Source organism: Papilio machaon, chromosome 16 (genome assembly GCF_912999745.1).
Source record: "Papilio machaon chromosome 16, ilPapMach1.1, whole genome shotgun sequence".
NCBI lineage: Eukaryota > Metazoa > Arthropoda > Insecta > Lepidoptera > Papilionidae > Papilio > Papilio machaon.
Window position 1 is genome coordinate 5,957,133 of NC_060001.1, and position 20,150 is coordinate 5,977,282.

The 20,150-nt window shown below is 34.2% G+C and overlaps 1 protein-coding gene across 1 annotated transcript; it reads right to left on the minus strand.

The window, feature by feature from the left end:
• Positions 1 to 261: 261 nt before the first annotated feature.
• Positions 262 to 19,967, minus strand: LOC106716733. Its single transcript, XM_014510310.2, has 22 exons — positions 14,373 to 19,967; positions 14,140 to 14,293; positions 13,703 to 14,044; positions 12,661 to 12,797; positions 12,365 to 12,499; positions 11,396 to 11,498; positions 11,198 to 11,293; positions 10,648 to 10,785; positions 9,762 to 9,902; positions 9,277 to 9,396; positions 8,501 to 8,889; positions 8,018 to 8,361; positions 7,640 to 7,829; positions 6,989 to 7,159; positions 6,215 to 6,386; positions 5,870 to 5,991; positions 5,385 to 5,587; positions 3,695 to 4,908; positions 3,049 to 3,539; positions 1,485 to 2,765; positions 710 to 828; positions 262 to 612 (listed from the first exon to the last, which is right to left on the minus strand). The coding sequence occupies exons 1-22, from the start codon at positions 19,778 to 19,780 to the stop codon at positions 548 to 550; spliced, it is 11,535 nt and encodes a 3,844-aa protein (XP_014365796.2). The 5' UTR covers positions 19,781 to 19,967; the 3' UTR covers positions 262 to 547.
• Between the last annotated feature and the right edge of the window lie 183 nt (positions 19,968 to 20,150).

A 20,150-nucleotide genomic window follows, 5' to 3' on the forward strand; every position in this document is an offset into this window, starting at 1 on the left:
AGCACAAAACACTCCGGAAAGTACGAGATTATTTTTTCACGCATCTCTTGGTCACTCGGTCACTTACCGTTGGTTTCTGAAACCAAAATAGTGAACCTAGCACGAAGATTTGTGACAATCTCACTTCGTATCGTCAATTATGTCAAAATTAGTATTTCGGTGTACTTTACGACCAATAAGGGTGCTGCACAAATTTTATCGATGACATAACGATTCTCACAAATATTCGTGATAGGCCCTAGATAACAATGTTTTAAACGGGTATTTTGGTCCCAGAAACCCACGATTAGTGTTCGTTCCGTTCATTCACTTGTTATTAATTCGTATGCACAACTTCACATCGATCGTTCAATTTTGGTTTATCCTAAATAATTCGAAAACCGATAATGAAAAATAGAACTAGTATAGATAATTATATCACAGGGTTATATTTGAGAAATCTTTTCAACCAACTTCTTCCAGTTTTATGAGCACATTTAAATTGGAAAGCAGATTTTTTACCTAAAAAAATCTTTAAATTTAATTATAACAAATAAAAAAAATAAACCTATTCAAGTTCTATAATGTCTTCATCGATTTTGTCTATGTTGAAGTCATGCAATGTTAACTTTTCTGTAAAAAAAAAAAAAATTATATCAGTCATGAAGTTTTTTTTTAAATATTGCCTTATATACTTTATTTTGTGTAACTTTAAAAAACAAATACTTACTGAAAGGTGTTATTTTCGTCTTCTTCGAAGGACCGGCAACGTCTGATGTTAGTTTTTTCTTGAAGTCAAATGGAACGAGTGCGGGCATCGTAGGTTCTTTACGTTTGCGTGATGTTGTTCTAGGTAAAAAAAAATTGATTGGTTCAATATTGAAATGAAACAGACTTTGAAGCCTCAGGCCAAGTCTCCTTCCCTTCCCTTTCTTTAACGAATACGTCCTGTTTAATACAGAATGGACAATAAAAATTGGTCTGTGAAAGACTATAACTTATAAATGTAACAGTTTATTAATGTATCATTTTTGGCAACACTTTTTTTATTTTATGTATTTATTTATAGAAATAAAATGAATAACTAACAACTATATTTTGTTCACTTAGTAGAACGTATTGAAAGGGAAGTGATACAAATACGTTTTGCCAAGTGGCAAAAATTATGTTGTAATAAAAGGTACCTAACATTCATAAGTTATTGTCTTGAACAGACCAGTTTTTAACGTTCACTTTACATTTTTTTTATTTCTATTTTTATAAGAGAAGGGGGGCAAACGAGCAGCGGGAACACCAAGGTGTTCATCGACGCCCATGGACATCTGCAATACCAGAGGAATCGCAGATGCGTTGCCGGCATATTGAACACCTTCCTCATACTACTTGTAGTTCTTCTGGTTGTTAAATAAATTTTAAGTGCAATAATTTTATCATTAGATGTAAAATGTAAAATAATAACTAAAAAAAAATATAGTAGACATAACAAAAATAGTGTGTATACTAACATTTCCAGTTTCGTCTTGTCTCCGGAGCGTACGATCATGAAATCTTTGGGCGAACCAACCACTGTGTTACTGGTCTTGGTGTTACTTGTGTGAGGTAGAACATTCGTAGCTGTAATTTTATTAGCTGCGGTCTTTTTAACGTCATTTTCGTCAACATCTGTCAGATCCAGACAATCTGTTATAACTTCATTACTTCGTTTCGAAACTGATGCTCTAACTTTCTTGTTCGGGTAATATAGTCCAATATTTCCCTTTTCAGAGTTCACAGATGATTTTGCTTGTGTTTTCGTCGCTTGTAGTGGAATTATTGTTAGTTGTGGTGCTATCTGTGGGTGAGAACTTGGTTTGATTTGTTCAGCTTTCCGGGGCATAGACGTGGCCTTTCTCGTACTATTCCTTTTTGGTTTAGTCGGAGGTTTATTTATTTTAAGAGCTTTAATTGCTATTTTACCAATTTTCGAGTTTGATGTTGAAATGGTGGGTGTGCTCGGTATTGTTGTCGGCGTTGGATTTGTCAACAGTCTCGTAACGGACGTCTGGTTCGGTTTTAACAAATATATTGCACCATATTGATTTATCTTTATCACATCACCGGGTATACAAAAACCGTTTGCACTTGTGTTTACCAGACTGGACATATTATTAGTTGAACACTGTAACTGAGAGAAAGAAGGAGTAGGAATAGGTAATGGTTTATTTATTCCTATAGTTGTGTTAACGATGGTACTCTTCGATATTTTAGCTTGACTGTTCACTGTTTTACTAGTCATAGTGGGTGACATGGCAATAGTATGTGTGGGTGTCACCGATATGAACACAGGATTGGGTGGCGGCGGATCGGGTTTTGAGCTCGTAGCTGTACTTAAGGTTGTCGCTTGTGTTTCTTTAGAACCGACAATGTCATCTTCATCGTCGCTGTCTAAGCATATTGTGTCAGAATTTTCATTTTTATTTTCATTATCTATACTCTTGATAGCTTCCGCCAATTCATTGTCTAAATCCATAGAGGATATAGGATTTTCATCAGGGAGGCAAAGAACTTTATCTGGAACGATAGTTGGTTGTACATTTGATTTTGTCGGTGTAATGGGTGCTGTTATATTCTGAGGATATGTATCTCCGGAGCGTAGTGAGGATGAGGTGTTTTTGCTGGTTGATGCAGTCGGAGGGGTGTCGTTGACATAGCACACGTCATCATCGTCATCTGGCAGAATGCATTCCTCAGTTAGAGGTGTTGTTGGTCTAGTCATTGTTATTGTTGAATTCGATGAGCTTTTGATCCTGTAGAATAAATATTTATGTTTCTAAATAAACAATTAACTTTAGCAACTAGTTTTGTTATTGCAGATACTTGATTTTAAGTTCCAAAAATTTGATTTACAAAGCAACAAAAATCATATTTTATTTTACATAGATGTTGTTCACAAATCCGTCCGCGCGGAATTAAAAAATTAACTTGATTAGTAGCCTATATGTTCTATATATATTCTTTCGCACTTATAATATTAATTAAGATAAATATATATAGTGTTAAAAACATTTACATCAATGAAGTAATACTCACAGTTGAATAGGTACTACCAGATCTTGTTCAATACGAAGATTAGATACTGAAGAAGTGCCAAGCTCTTTGCTGGTGGCTTGCGCAGGCGCAGGCGTCGACGATTGGGTCAAAATTTTATTGATTTGATTTGCATCAGAGTTGAGAGATTCACGCTGAGATTCTTGTGTTTTGGTATTAACCGATTTTTTAGTTTTCGGTTTTTCGCAAATTACTTCATCTGATACTAGTACTAAATCATCGGAATCCGTTGAGATTTTTCTCTCTTGTCTTTTTGAGCTAACACTTTCTTTGGTTTGTTCCGATTTTTGTTTGACTTTATTTGTATACACTCTTTTGCTTTTATTGACGTCACCCTTCCCTTCATTGTGTTCAGGTTGACAAGCTGACTGTTCTATTTTGGATGAATCTTTGTTCTGTTTCGTTGAATCTGACTCGGGTTTAGACTTTTTAGAAACGTTCTGAAGTTGCTTTAATGTAACCATGCCTATTGACTAAAAGAAAATAGATTAATTAATCACATGTCTTGAACATATTGAGATAATGTGGATAGATAGATAGAGACTTTATAATTACTGTTTTTGGTCACTTGATATCAGATAATTTACTCATATGCCTGTTAAAAAAAAACTTAAAAAATAACACTTACGTTTACAGCTATATCATAGAGCGGACCACTGTACAATTCCTTTCCAGTTTCCTGCATTTCTTTCAAAGCTTTTTGTGTACTATAACGAGCCGCGTGAAGTGCAGCGTCTTTATCCAATACGGGATTTCCCTCCATATATTTATAGGCAACCATATTAATAAAATATTGATTCTCTAATAGAGACGCATGCAAAGGTATCCGTTCGTTTTCATTATCTTGAAGTTTATCGCAGTCTTTTGTATTCTTAGCCGCTTCTGATTTATCAATTTCTACGACTGTTTCATCATCGCTCAAAATGATACTCCTCAAAGGTGCGTCGTCATCATCGGGTATTTCTACCATAACTGTTTTCTGAGACTTCTCAGTTTTGTCTGCATTACTATCGTCTTCAACAGATATTTCATCATCCGATCGTAAATCTATCGCCTGGTCAAATTTATCATCAGAGTCTTTTTGGTTCCCTTTACTTTGCCTCGTATCTAAAGTGCCAGTATTTTCTTCTTGCGACCAATTTTCGTCTTCACAATCTTCAGTATCTTTTGTATCTTTTAAATTTAATGAATTTATATTTTCTTTTGCTTTGACAGCTGCTTTTCTCTTTTTAATTTCTTCAACGCTATCACCTTCTTCTATATCATGGATTGTTTTGTTTGTTTTAATATCAATTTGAAGTTTCCGTTTATTGCTCTTGGAAGCTTTGTGATTCTCTTCGCTCGTGGCATGTTCCTCTTCATCAACAACTGATGTGGTTGGCGTTTGATCACTTTTAGTGGCCAAGTCATTACCTTTCATTTGAAGAAACACTTTTGCCAGACTATCCACTAAAGGGGAGGCATAGCATCTTTCACCTTTTGAGCGAGCGTCGACTACTTTTTGCACATGGTTTACCAAATTTTCAACTTCATTTATATCACTAAAATCATTGTCTACGTTCTGTTGTACTAAAATATTTTTTATTTGTTGCACCTCTGTTGTTAAATTAAATTGATCGCAAGATGGGTTTTCTTCCCTTTTACCAAGATTTTCTTCGACATTTTCTTCATTAGACATATCTTTTAGAAGTTTTTGTTTAGACTTCCTCCCTCTTTTTCCTTTTGGTTTCGTATTTGCATCATTTGTTTTATCTAGTGCCAAACTTGGAGACATAGCGTAATCGTGTCCATGAATCTTTTTTGTTGGTGTTTTTAATAAATTATTTTCAAGGTTTGCCATATCTGAAATGAATTAAATAACATGTCAATATTACTTTGACTTATTGAGTTTACAACGTAAACGTGACTTGTGCTGACACAAATTGACATTAGAGATAACATCTATGTGTGTGGAATAATGTTCTACACTATTGTTTTTAAGAAGTTAAGATTATTACTGACATATCAGGCCGGCAATGACCCGCTGTAGCATCTACGTTTGCCTTTGAGCGAAGTCAGTCGGTAAAGCTACGACCTATGGTAACTAACTAATCTATATAAATGGATAGACCATTGTTTGGAAACGACAGCTTTTGCGTCGTACCGACATAAACGCGTAAGTTGGAGTAGTTCATTTTGCATCCGTCCGTCCGTTTGAATTCCGTCACCACCGTCAGAGACATAATGGCGAAGACCAAATAGGCACAAAACAACACGGTTTATAGCCTGTCTATGTATAGATCAATGGCTAAATTAGGCTTGTGAGGGTAGATACTAACGCGAGTGCCCCTGCTCCATCTCGAACTGTTTCCAGGCGGCGGCACGCTCGTGCTCGGGCAGTTGCTGGTCGTGCGAGTCGCGCAGCAGCGAGTCGTGCTCGTACACGGCGTGCAGCGGCGCGTCACGTGCCACACGCAGCAGCGCCACGTCTGTCACACCCGCCGCCACACCGCTCTCCACACTCGAACCCGTCTCGTCGAACCTAACAAAAATATTAATACTTTCTAAAAAAATATTACCCATTAACATCAGGACACGACGTGCTTATCCGTTTCTATATATGGTCGGGATTTCTTTGGATAATTAATGAATTAAATTATTAAATTCCTGAGACTGTAACGAGAACACACAAACTCACACAGTAATTAAATAAGAGATTACGATCTTGTATTTCTAAACGAGAAAACTATCCTAAAGGTCGCCTTTCGTGACCACTTAACGACTGTGAGGCAATAGGTGTTCAGTGATTTATCAAGCTACTGACTTGTACAGCTCAGTGAGCTCGTCCATGTTGTAGTGGCGGTCGATTTGCTGCGAGTCGACAACTCGGCATGCCACCGCCTGCTTCGTCACCGATCGTTCGTATATTTTCTGCTCCATTGTACCCTGACAAAAATATACAATTTTTTATACTATAAGTGACAATACGTTGCCCATAGACATTTTTAATAAATAGAAGAAAAGATTTAAAAAGAATGAATGTTTCTCTATACTACGCCATCCTCTCCTCGGCCAAATCAGCTTATCCTCCCTACCCCTCTAGTAGACAATTTATAACTAGTCCCATACTAGACGATTATTTATTCATCAAACATATATTGCTAGTTACCATGGCAACAAGTCGGTATATATAGCAGTCCTTCTTCTGTCCGAAGCGGTAGACGCGGAAGATGCTCTGTATGTCGTGGGCGGGATTCCACGAGGTGTCGAGGATTATGACGCGGTTCGCCGTCGTCATGTTCAACCCTAGGCAGCCGGCGCGCGTCGATATAAGAAACAAACTGAAATATACGCAAGATCTTTAGACAACATCTGACTAATATTAATAAATACGAATGTTTGGATAAATGGGTGGATGTTTGAAGGTATCTCCAGAACGGCTGCATAAATCTCGCTGAAATTTGACATAGATATAGAACATAGTTTGGAAGAACATATAGGCTACTAATTAAGTTAAATTTTTAATTCCGCGTACACGTAGTCGCCGACGACAGCTTGTATAACATTAAAACGCACCATGAAATTAAAAAAAATGTAGAAAAAAAAAGCATAATATGTAAAAGACAAGTTATACTATATATCCTTTTCTATAAAACTCTCATATAAGTTTAATATAAAAAGCAATTTATCTTTTATAGCTTTTACCCGCGACTCCGTCCGCGCGGAATAAAAAAATGGACACAAGATAAAAAAGTTCCTATGTCCGTCTCCTAGTTCTACCCCCCATCAATTTTCAGCTAAATAAGTTAGACCGATCTTGAGTTATAAATAGTGTAACTAACACGACTTTCTTTTATATATATAGATGTGGTACAAAATGTATGTTACCAAGATCACATAACATACGTATAGGAATTAATTATGTATAGTGTATTGTCCTCACTTGGTTGTAAGGTTGTTGGGTGAGTTGAACTCGCGGCACCAGTTCTGTCGCACCTCTGCGGGCACGGACCCGTCCAGTCTGTAGTACTCGTGCCCGAGGCTCCAGTTTTTTATCTTCTTCAAGAAGTACTCCAGCGCGTCCATCGTGAACAATGACGTTGAGAATATTAACCTGGAAATACACAATCTAATATATAAAATTCTCGTGTCACAGTTTTCGTTCCCGTACTCCTCCGAAACAGCTTGACCGATTCTCATGAAATTTTGTGAGCATATTCAGTAGGTCTGAGAATCGGCCATCATCTATTTTTCATTTTTTTTTAACTGCTCGCGGACGGAGTCGCGGGCGACAACTAGTTTGTTAATAAAATTGTAAAGTAAGTAGTATTTTTCATGGGTTTGATTCCAGCATTACGAAAATTAATTATATTAATATACGAGTTTAATTTCTTATTATCTGAAACTGTAATTTTACTCTATTTAACCATTAAACTTATAATATGTACAATAGTAGTTATAAATTTTGATCATCTAGTAAGATTTTACGAATATTCGGTATAAAGCTATACAGAGAGGGAGAGATGGGGGGGAAAGATAGACGGAAGAGAGGGAAGAGAGGGAGAAAAAGTATCCATTGTGATATTTGACTCACAACTTGTCACCAAGCGCGATGCACTCGTCGAGTATGCGAAACACAGCGTATAGTTTATTGGAGCTCTCCAAGGACTCTAACATGTTGCCACCCTCCAAGTACTCCAGCCACCAGACTTCCGTCTGCGAGGGCTTCACGTCCTCACTCGCAGTCAGATCTTCACACGCCAGGTCGTCTTCTAGTTTTTCCACTAAAATTCAATAGTACACAGATATCGTCCATTAATTACCTTGTTTTTTTTTAAACTATAAAGATTACATTGAAAATGAAAACTGTTATTATAATCCTAACTAAAATTATATTATAGTAAAATGAAATTTGTTTTACAGACGCAGAAATAACGAGAAGACAGAAGGAAAAATAAACGAGAAGAAGCACCTTTGACTTTGTTAGCGTCACGAGATTTCAATTGAAAATTGTGAAGCACTTGCGGATGGGTCCATATCTTCTGTAGGATGTGATAATCTCTTAATAAATTGGGTTTGGTTTCTTTTGTGTAATGTTTCAAATAATGTTTATACAAATCCGTTTGACACTTCGTTAATGGTATAAACACTGTATATTCGTGTTTCTTTGGCAAATATGGATAAAGTACTGCAGCCTCTTGCCGTTGGAGACAACCTTCTAGAACTTTATGCAAGATGTGTGTTCGCGCTTTCATTAGCTTTATATCTTCTTCTCTAGAATCCCGGTGTTGCCCGTTCATAATGGGATTTTCGAATCTGGAAACATATAAATATAGAAATAATTTTTTCCACAATAGATTTTTTTTGGAAACAAAATTCTACAAAGTTTTGTTGTACATCGTCTTTTAATATCATTGCTTAATACTTCTCAAAATTAAGAAAGAAACCAACTAACCTGTTCGCGTACTCGGAATACAATCCGAGTAAATTTGGCTTCACAAAATTTACCATACAATAATATTCTCTGAGATTATTTTGCATCGGCGTTCCAGTTAGTACAATTCTCCGTTTGGTAGTAATTCTACTGATGGCCACCGCGAGTACTGAACTGTCGTTTTTCAGAAGATGTCCTTCATCACATATTATGATATCAGGGCCAGGGTCTAATAATGCGGTACGTATTTTGTTGACAATCGTCAGTCGTACATTGTCCAGTATCGCATCCAATGTGGAAAGATTCCTGAACATTTCGTACCCCATGATAAAAATACCGCCACCAGTGTACCAGTCTTCTAGTTGATATGCTCTCTCGTACGTCTTTTTCAACTTTGATAGTTCGAACACCTAAGAAAACACACAAGAACACATTGACTATACACAAGTGACTGTTTAAAAATGTTATGCTATTTTAAGAAAGCAGTTGTTTTGAAAAAAAATATAGTTTTGTACATATTCCTCTTGTTTTTAAAAGAAATTAGATATTGTATCAGTACATATAAAATTATGTATAATTACCCGCGTCCTCCTCTTAGCTTTTGCAGACTTGAATAGAAAAAGTAGAATTTTTCAATTGGATAATTAAAAACATTAGCTTATAATATTATCAATAAAGTAAAAGAATTTTTAGATGACTTTTTGATCCAAAATTATTTGTATGAAGTAGTTACTTTGACTTTTTCATCATATAAGTACTAGTTCATACAAATAATTGATGTTAATATTATTTGTAACCTTTATATTGTCGTTGACGGGTCCCATCCATTTGTTTATTTCGTCGACCCAGTTGAGTACTGTAGAGAGCGGACAGACCACCAGCACCCTCTGCATACCCACGCCGGGGTGAGTTAGTACCTGCATACATTAATCCCATGTCAATATCGTTCACAAACGTTATCCCTGATTCAATAAAGAGTGATAAAGACGACGAAGTTTTAAAAAAAAGTTTCAGCAGTGGAAATTCAAACTTATACTTTTGAAAACCCGTCTTTTTGGTATTATACGATTCAAAGTTTATGGCGGCTCATGGTTAACGCCGAGCGCATGCCTCCACAGGATCCTTCACTGCGAGTGTAGGAAAACTTGCGTACAATAATGCCCTTTACTTCCCGTAGATTTTGCGTAACATTTCGTGCGAATCCGGTAGTTATAAGTTTTGCATGTCACTAAAGTTTCGAGCCGCTATAAAGTTTGTATGACAATATACTTGTGGTACATACCGTGTGCAGAAGCGCCAACACCTGCAGCGTCTTGCCGAGGCCCATGCAGTGCGCGAGGATGCAGCCTCCACCCGGGTGCCCCGCACCCACCAGCTCCAGACTCTCGAAACACGCATCCCACATGAACTTCACACCTTCGTACTGTAACACAAGTCCACAAGAGATCCTTCAATAAAAACACCTAAGGTAATAAACACGTGTAAGGTTCCAAAAGAAAAAAAACCATCAAAAGATTAATATTTCGTATCCACAATAAGTTAGGAATTTATTGAACGAGATGCAAAAAAAAATAATGACTAACTCTAGGACCTGGAATCTAAGGTTCTATAGTCATAAAAGGTTAGGAACCGCTGTTCTAGATTAAACTATCTTTTGGATATTATACCGCCTCGCTAAACATGCAGTTCGTTAAATGCAAAGGATGCGTAGAAGATCTACTGTGGAAGCCATTGCAGACGGCTTATGTTTAATATTGAATATAAGAGTGTGTATAAAAGGAAATTCATATCATTTATAATCAGTACACTTTCAGATTGGTACAACAGTGGTAGACGCCAGAAACAACAACATCCGTTGCAATACCACAACATACAGACGACATGAAGTGGAAGTAATTCCGTTTCGTCCGATGAGTGTGGTGCCGGAGGCCTAATTTTATTCCTCTTTCCCTTCCCACCCCTTTTCTTATAAAGAAAGGATGGGAAGGGGATGTGGATTTCATGGAGGAGATGTATAGGAAGGTTATTCTCTTTTTGTGCGTCCCCTCCTTCGTCGATTGAGGGTAGGCAACGCATCTGCAATTGCGAATGTCTATAGGCAGCGGTTACTTCGCCGCTTCGTTTGTAATATATAAAAAAAAGTTACGATAAAGTAGATAAAATGTTACCTGATGTGCCTTCATTACTTGTGTGAAGAAAGGGTGGACAGAAACAACTGGTCGATTTTCTTCAAAATCATATTCAAGGCACACTTCATCATTTATTACAACAACGTTCACACCTTCCTCGCACCCTAAAATCTCTCTCTGGAATATGAAAATGACACATAATGTATTTACATTATATAATACATATTATTCAAAAGTAGATTTTTTTTAATTATTAAGTATTTATTTATTACTAGCTGTCGCCCGCGACTCCGTCTGTGAGGAATTAAAAACAAAACTTAATTAGTAGCCTATGTATTCTTCCAGACTATGTTCTACATTCATGCCATGGATAGATGGGTGGATATTTGTTAGAAGGTTTCCCAGGAATGAGAAATTTGGCACAGTATACAGTGTAGAACATAGTCTGGAAGAACACATAGGCTACTAAATGGTTTTTTTTTTTTTTAATTTCACGCGAACGAATTCGTGGGCGATGGCTAGAAATTTAATTAAATATATTCTATTTTACATGGGCTAAACTATAAAAATATATACATATGAACAGTACCAGTTTGTTCTGTCGATGAAGCAGACGACGTTTACGTTCAATTTCTTCGATGTTCGCCAACAAGGTACTCCTTGCCAAAGACTTCTTGTCTATAACCTGCAATTACATTTTGAAAAATTCATAAATTAAATAGGAATCGATTATTGGGTTCAGACGTAAGATAATATATTTTCAATGTAATAAAAAAAATTCTCTCACCCTTCTGATATTACGCCGGCCCTTTCCAAAGCTCTGCGAACTCTTTTTCCCTAGTTGATATGTCTCGTTTGATGTTTCACCAAACAGCTCTTTCGATAGTACACTGTAATTTTAAATATTTATAATTTAGTCATCAAATAAGCATATTTAGTTGCATTCTATATTCAAATTTCAAGTAAAGTTAAAAAGTTGAACTGTTTGTTAATAATAAACATTACTAGTTATAAAGAAGTAACAATGTTGCTGTATGTAAAATTTTTTCTAAAACGATTCAAGGATTTACAATAAAATAACGTAGTGGTTCACCATGTATGAAAGAAAGAAAGAAAGGAAGAAAGAAAGAAAGAAAGAAGGAAAGGAAGAAAGGAAGAAAGGAAGAAAGAAAGAAAGAAAGAAAGAAAGAAAGAAAGAAAGAAAGAAAGAAAGAAAGAAAGAAAGAAAGAAAGAAAAAAAGAAAGAAAGAAAGAAAGAAAGAAAGAAAGAAAGAAAGAAAGAAAGAAAGAAAGAAATTCATTTATTCAAAAGAAAAGGTGTTCATTCGACATGTGCTGCGGCGGGTACCCTAATTTTTTTTATTTAAATTTTTTATTTTCTCTTATGAGAACAGTAAATAACATAAAAGAATAACTATAAATAAACTAGCTGTCGCCCGCGACTCCGTCCGCGCGCAGTTAAAAAATGGGGGGGGGGGGTTATGAAAAATAGATGTTGGCCGATTCTCAGACCTACTGAATATGCTCACAAAATTTCATGAGAATCTGTCAAGCCGTTTCGGAGGAGTAAGGGAACAAAAACTGTGACACGAGAATTTTATATATTAGATATTTAGAATTAAATACTCAGTCAATCGTGAGACTTAAACTTAAGACAAAAATTACAAATAACAAACATAACTGTACATACCTAACAGAGAACAAAAAGAAATCAACAATTATGATGTATGGAATTTGATGTTTAACTGAAACTTACTTGAGTTGTTTTTGACGCTCCAAAAAGTTCTTCCTCCTCGAGCGTCCACTCCGTGTATATCGTTTGCGTGTTTCTATCGTTTTACATCTGGCTATAAACTCGCTAACAACTTTAGCGCGCTTCGCCGCGTCCATACTGAGGAATATAACATTGAAAAATGTGCTTAGTTGTTTTTTTTTTTTTTTGATAAAAGCGTATCAAAAAATGATCTTATAAAAATACCAAAATATTACTTCTCTTATGATTTTTCACAGATCAAGTGCACATTCTTCTTTGAAATGATAAACAATATTTACCTTGTATCATCTTGTTTCTTTAAGAGCCTCTTTAAAAGTTTCTCTTTAGTAGTCACCCATTGCTTCTCTTCCTCTGATGAAGAGTAGTCGTCCGCGTTGATTTCATCGTTGTGCGCAATGCCATCTGATTTTCTTTTCTAAAAAAATAATTACTTAATACTTAATACGACAGGGCTGGGGTTCCAATAGGAAATAAATACACACACATTACAATACAGCGTCTGTTATATTAAAAAATAGCCGACTTAAAAAAAAACAATCTCAAACAAAATGCACTCAAAAGTAACATAAAAAAACAATTTCAAACAAAATGCATTCAAAAGTACCATAAAAGAAATAATCTCAAACAAAATGCACTAAAAAGAAACAAAATAATGTTATGAAAACTTCTGTCTTTCTTTCTTCTCTCTTTCAAAAACCCTCTAAACTCTAAAGAAAGTTCTCTTCTTTCTTGTAACATGTCTATATTGTATAATTATTGTTATTTGGCAGTCGGTGTCGGCCGAAGTAAAAATAATTTATACATTTTATATTTGAGATGTATTAGACATACTTACGTTTATGTCCCGGTCGTCGGTTCGGAGTCGGTTTCGGCCTAAGTAGGGACATAAACGTAAGTATGTCTAATACATCTCAAATATAAAATGTCATCTATTTACTTCGCCGACATCGACTGCGAAATAACAATAATTATACAATATAGACATGTTACAAGAAAGAAGAGAACTTTCTTTAGAGTTTAGAGGGTTTTCATGACATTATTTTGTTTATTTTTAGTGCATTTTGTTTGAGATTTTTTTTATGAAGTCGGCTTTGTTTTTTTTAGAATACAATATCACTAACCTGCCCTTTTTCCCTACCAAGGTTTGGTACAAAATGTACTACTATTCTATAGATTTCTAACAGCCGTTATATCTAAATTAATTCCCGAATATATCGTCTTTAGCACCATTCATACTTTTTCAGCAAATGTATCTCGTTAGTTCCTTATTTAGTTAGTTACTAATTTTTTATGATATTAATAGGCATTATAATAACTTACATTTCTTGTAGGATATTTAGAAGGATTAGTGGTAAGTTGATTGTCTTCAACAGGTGCATGTAATAGTAAAAGATCCTTCTTCATAACTTTATCAGCTGTCAACAGAGCTGCATCATTGTCATCATTATATGATTTTGAATCGCAATTTTCTGTTTTAGCTTCTTTCGTCTCCTTTAAATGTTTACGAGATCGCAAACTCTTAGCATATTTTAATTCTTCGTCTGATGTTCCTTCTTTTACTCTGTTTTCTTCTTCTTCTTCTTTCTTTACAAGCTTTTCGAGTTCCATCTCATCACAGTCTTCAGGATTAGTAGACTTATTTAGTCTTTCAGAAATTGGGAGCTTTAATAAATATGTTTAGAAGAAATATGAATTTAAATACGAATTCATTTATTTAATACATAAATTACTTCACCAATAACTATATTATTACTTACCTCTAGCAATGATTCATTATCATTATTTGAATCTTCTCCAAAAGGTATCATTGAATTATCACTATCATTACTCTTGTCGTCAAGTATAATGGACCTGTCTGGAATTTTTGGTCTCTTACTTTTATTTTGATCTAAAGATAGAACATTTTCTACCCTAAAAGAAACAAACCATTAATTATATGATTTTATAAAATAAAAAGCCAATTGATGCAAAGTAATATTAAATTAATTACCTTTCTAAAGTATTTTCACACTTTTCTTTCTTTTTAATACCTTGAGATTTAAAATAAGTTTCTATGACATTTTCCGGTAATTTTTCTAACGCCACAATAGCTTCTTGACATAACTTGATATCATTATTAACATCGTATTTTCTATCAAAAGTATTTTGATTTGAGTCAGAAGTCTTAAGGTCACTGATAAAGTGCCCTACATTGGATTTCAATGATTCAGTGTTTTTAATAGGTCTACTACTTTTTCTGTTCTTGACTATATCATCTAAGAATGGCAAGCTAGGTTCGCATTGCAGTAATTCTACTGGTTCATCAGTATTGAATGCAGGTGAAAAAGGTCTATCTAAATCTTCTGTTTCGTCATGACTTTGTTCGTTTCTTATGGCGTCTGTTAAATCCTTTTTCGCATTTGGCGCCTCTTGGTTTTTAAGTTTTACGTAAAGATTATTAACATATTTATTATATTCCAGTAAGCCGGTATAATCTGGTTCTGTAATATTCTCTTCTTCATTGGGTTCGTTATTTTCATTTGTTTCCTGAGTAGAATCAACATCATTACACTGTATTTCACCAGTAGTTGACTTTTGTTTACTTTTGGTTTGGAGCTCTTGTTCACTACTCCTTCTTGATTTATTCGTTCTTCTTGAACTCAAAACCATGTTTAATGAGTCATCCGAACTTTCAGCTGCTTCCTCTTCTTGCACTTTTTTATCATGCAACTTTTCTTGAATAACATCATTTTCATCATCCGATGGTAATTCTTCCACACCAATATCTTTCGAAACTAAAGTTTTTGATTTATTTTTTTTCTTTTCAATACGTTTTTCATTTTTCTTCTTCTTTTTTTCAATTTTACCGTCTTCTTCCAGGACACGATTTGCATTTGGCATGATATTTCTAATAATTTCGTTATCTATGGGCTCATATGAGTTTGGTACTAATAAGCTCATATTATTATCGTTGTCATCGTCAGAATCAGGTTCAAATTGCCTGCGAATTCTTAATGAGCTTTGACTGAAGACTTTTTGTTCGGGATTGCTTTTATCGACAATGACTTTTTCCATTTCTTTACGACTTAGTAACGATTTGAAAGAATCAAAGTCATTACCAAAAGTTGATAATACTTCACTAGTGATATTAGGTGACTCAAAGAAATTTTCCAGTTTTGCGGCTTGTATACATTGAATTCGTGGCATCAGAGTGTGTTCAAGGTCTGGCTCTATTTTAATTTCAGCGACATTTTCCTGGATATCATTTTCTATTGGTTCTAATTTTATTTGAGCTATTGATGATGTGTTCCTAATTTCAGCACTTAGTGAATCTCCTTCATGTTCTAAATAATTAAAATCATTATTTTGAGCAGGTGAGCAAATATCTTTCAATGATTGTTTGGATTCAAAATTAGAATCTTCTATTTGGGTTTCCTCTTCATTGCAATTATCAAACAAGTTATCATCGTAAGTTCCTTCTTCATCACCACTGTTTACATTACAATCTTCAAGATTTGATGTTACATCATGAAAACTAAAAAACACCTCTTCGGGTACTGTGTTCACAGAATTTATTTGTATACTGTTACATCCAGAATTTTGAATCAGTACATTTTCACTATCGTAAATTAATTTTACTTTTTCAAAACAAAGATGAAACAATGGTTTCACCAACATAGAATTGGATGCACATTGAACCGATTCTACCAAATGATTTGCTACTTCATAGGTATTTTCAAATTGTTCCAAACAATTATCATGATTTGTTAAGCTGTATGATGTATTTTCGATTTTAGAATTAAGATCGCCACTATCCACATATTCACTGTATGTCATAATATGTTGTAGATAAGACAGGGCAATTTGTTTTAAGGACTTAGGTGCAAAGTGTTCAATTTTAACACATTTACATTTGTTGTTTATTTGATTACTTAGTTTCATACTCAAGTTATTACAGTTTTCTATGTTATCAATGGTATGACCATGTTTTATTGACACGGAGATCTTTTCTTGCCTGAGTTTATTTATGTCCTTTACCCAACCAACATCAGTTTGTTGTGTGTTTTGTATGATATTTAAAGAAAGTGACAATAATGTTTCAACTTGTTTTGATACTGTCTTGTTGTTTTCTTTATTGGTTCTTTTACATTTTATGTTATTTTTTTGCCAACACAATATAACTTTTAAGCACAGGGCAAGTAAGGAGTTTACTTTATAACATGGAAGTTTTTCATTTTTCTCATCTTTAATTGCAAATTTAAACCTGTTTTGTATAATAGTGTGATAACACAAAGTTTGCAATGGTGGAACTGTTTTCACTGTAGAGTTATTCCTGGATTTCAATAATGAGGCAGTGCTATTATCAGCATTAATGTTTTCATCAGATTGTAATTTTCTATCAGAAGTGAATAGTTTAGATGTATTCTTTTTTTTAAATGTAGGATTGCAGCACTCCTTTTCACTTATACATGTGTTGTCACTTTCTCTTGAAATGTTAAAATTGGAAAAATGTTTAACAATCTGATGATAGCACAACATTTTAAGACTGTAAGTTTTTTTATCCGGCAAACTTTTATTAGTTTTCGGTACTGTGATTACATTAGATTTTGTATTATAAATTATATGTTTTATTTTATGAAGACACAAATAACTCAATTTTTCAGCATTCTTGATCGCCTTCAAATCTGTAATAGCATCACTTTTATGTCTGATTTCTTTTGTGCTCTGGACATTATTTTTTTTTGGAATAATTTTTGTTTGTAAAGCCTGAATGCATAATGTGAATAAGCTTTTTGGATTTATGCATTTAGTGGCAGTATCAGAATTTACATTTGTATTAGTATTTTCATTAATATTTACAGCACTTACTGAACTTTCAAAATATGTAAGATTATTGTTCATATTTGTTGGTTCAGCACTAAAGTAATAGCACCAAACTCTATTCTGCCAGATCTTCAAATTCTTTCCATTCTGCCATTCGGTTGTTAGCAAATTTGCACAAGTAGACAGTGCACTAGCATGATAATATTTCTTAAAAAAATCACTTACCATTTCATTTGTAACATATGTATCGGGTGGTTTTTTATTTCGGCTGTCCTGGGCTAAAAAAGACTGTGTTGGTTTGACTTTTTTAACTAACACTGAATCACTAATCCACACTGAATTTTTCCCTTTTATGTTAATTTTATTCCTTATATTTTGTTCCTCATTTGGTTTTTTGGCAATTTTTATTGACAATTCTTTGTTCAGAAATACAGTCTTAAGATTAAATTTCGACTGATGTTTTCCTTTGACATTTTGTTTCTTGTGATCTAAAGTTTCTTCAACAATTTCACAGTCACTATCATTATCTTTCAATGCCACTGTAGGTGTCAATACTTTTGGAACTGATGTATACTGTGACAATTTATGTTCTTTTAAAAAATCTTCATATTTACTTGCCAAATTTTCTTCAATGTCCATTATACTATCTTTGGCAAGTTTAAATAGCAAAAGCGATTTTTTTACATAGTGGTCCATTTTGATTGTGTCGGTAACATTACTGGTGTTAATTTTTTTCTGAATGAAATCATCTGATTTTTGAGTCATCAGTTCACCTAAATTGGAGGTAGCTTTTACCATATCTGTTAAAATTGCACATGCTTTTTCTGCTTGTATTGCTGTGAGAGGTATATTTTTGTCCATTTGGACCTCAAAATGTGATGTGGTTTGTACTGCAGTAGTAGAGAGCTTTATAGTGTTTGTTTGGGAATAAACATCAGCAGTTTTAGTGTAAGAATTTATAACAGGAATTTCCAAATGTGTGATTGCACTGTTATCTTTATTAGTCACTCTTTTTATTTTTAAATTGGTACCTTGTATCCTCTTCGCTAGAAAATTTTCGAATTCATTTGTATTACCCCAGGAATTAGAGCTACTGTTACTCTTTTTTACATGTGAATTTGTAGTAGAGAGTTCCATACCATTCTCATCTTTCTTATTTGATTCATCATGAGTCAATGACAAATCAATTGTCTGACTTGAGTCAAGAATTGTTTCAGAATTCTTTTGTTTTTTCTTTAAAATCTTACCGCTTCGCTTTTTTTTTGGTTTTTTCAATTCTTCTTCATCTTTTTCAATGTCACTATCTGTTGATAATTTTTTTTCACTCTTTTCATCTGGTACATATTCGTCATCAGAGTAATATTTCTTACTTTTTTTGGATTTTCTAGGCTCACTGTCATCATCAGATTCTACATTAGCAAAAGGATCTTCATCGGAGTCCTCATCATAATGTAAATTAACTTTTCCTCTTTTACGCTGTGGTCTACCACTAGAGCTTTCAACTGAAGTAGTATCTATTAATGTTGGTTCGTCTGTTTGCATTGCTACAGTTTTTTCGCTGTCAGTACTGTTAATATTATATACAAAATCTGACATAATTGGCATTTTGGATGACCTTTTTTTAGTATTTTTGTTTGTTTTAATTACTTTAATTTCAATTAAGTTCTGTAAATCAGTGTCTTCTGATTTCTCTAAAGCAGTATCATTATCAAGTTCTGATAATGTTTTCTTCAGTTTACTCAAAGATATTTCATCAGGATCATCATCACTTTTACTATCATCTTTGGCTTCCACACAATCAGGGGCAATATTGTCTTTGTTTACTTCAAGAGTGTCCACATTGTTATCAATTTTATTTAAACTATCATTGCTATGCCTAATGTCACTCTTTGCTTCTTCGCTATTAGAATTAGTAACATTTTCAGGTTTTCTGTAGACATCATCCACCTCTCTATTAATTTTGATTTCTGTTGGTTTTTGTTGTTGTTCATTGTTGTGTTTAATATTAGTTTCATTGGGTATTTGGGATGTTGTACTATCAACAACTTGATTTTCTGTCATTGCATAGTTCTCAGTGACTAGAATTTCCTCGGTAGTCTCATCTTTGTCACTTGGCAATGTGTTGTTTTCTTGATTTTTATTTAGTAATGTTTGTTGTTTTGGTCTTCCGACCTTACGTTTCGGTGGTCGTCTTCTTGACCGTCGGGGTCTAAGGTTTGTTTCAAGAAGTACTTGATTCTGCAGATTCTCCTGTAAGCCTTCTTCTTCATAAACAGTTTCAGAAGATTCTTGTGTAGTGCTCACTTGTTGATCTTTCATTGTACTGTCGATAGTTATATTCTCTAACATATTACGGGATTCATGTTCTAAACATCTTTTTGATGGTTCCATAGGTGTCGTGTTTTGACATATTGGTGTACTGTTTACACTTTGGATTTCATCTTCTATTGTAGATGATATCTCTACGTTGCTTGCACAAGCCGGTATCGTTATAGACATATTATGCGTATTCAAATCCATTTGTTTATGAATAGATGCGGCTTGAAAATTTTCAAATGCCTCTTCCGGAACGCTAAAGCTTTTAAATCGACTCATGTCCGACGTTAGAAAAGAGTGACCGGAATGTTAAAAGAATGGGTATTTTCATTTTATATTACGATGTCAATTGCTTACTCAAGAAGAATCGTCTTTTATCACAAAAACGCTACAACATAATTAACAAACACTATTCAATATTAAATCCAATGTTGACTTCTTCTCTTCTGACCACTAAAAATAAAAATACCACTACTACCAAAGACCAAAAAAACTACCACTAACAAAGAATAGAAGTGATGAAGGTTGAGAGATTTGATCTCCGTTTTGTGTTAAACATCATCAAAATCTGACTTTGATACTATAAGGATGTAGATATTTAGAATTACATCAAATTTCTTTTTTTGTTTTATTATTTTTAGCGTCATTC

Excerpts from the sequence above, each read along its gene's own strand:
- LOC106716733 (XM_014510310.2), bottom strand. The coding sequence starts at position 19,780 with ATGAGTCGATTTAAAAGCTTTAGCGTTCCGGAAGAGGCATTTGAAAAT. Across the intron at positions 14,045-14,139 it reads ATAATGAATCATTGCTAGAG|CTCCCAATTTCTGAAAGACT; the intron begins GTAAGTAATAAT and ends TATTTATTAAAG. Across the intron at positions 8,362-8,500 it reads TATTCCGAGTACGCGAACAG|ATTCGAAAATCCCATTATGA; the intron begins GTTAGTTGGTTT and ends ATATGTTTCCAG.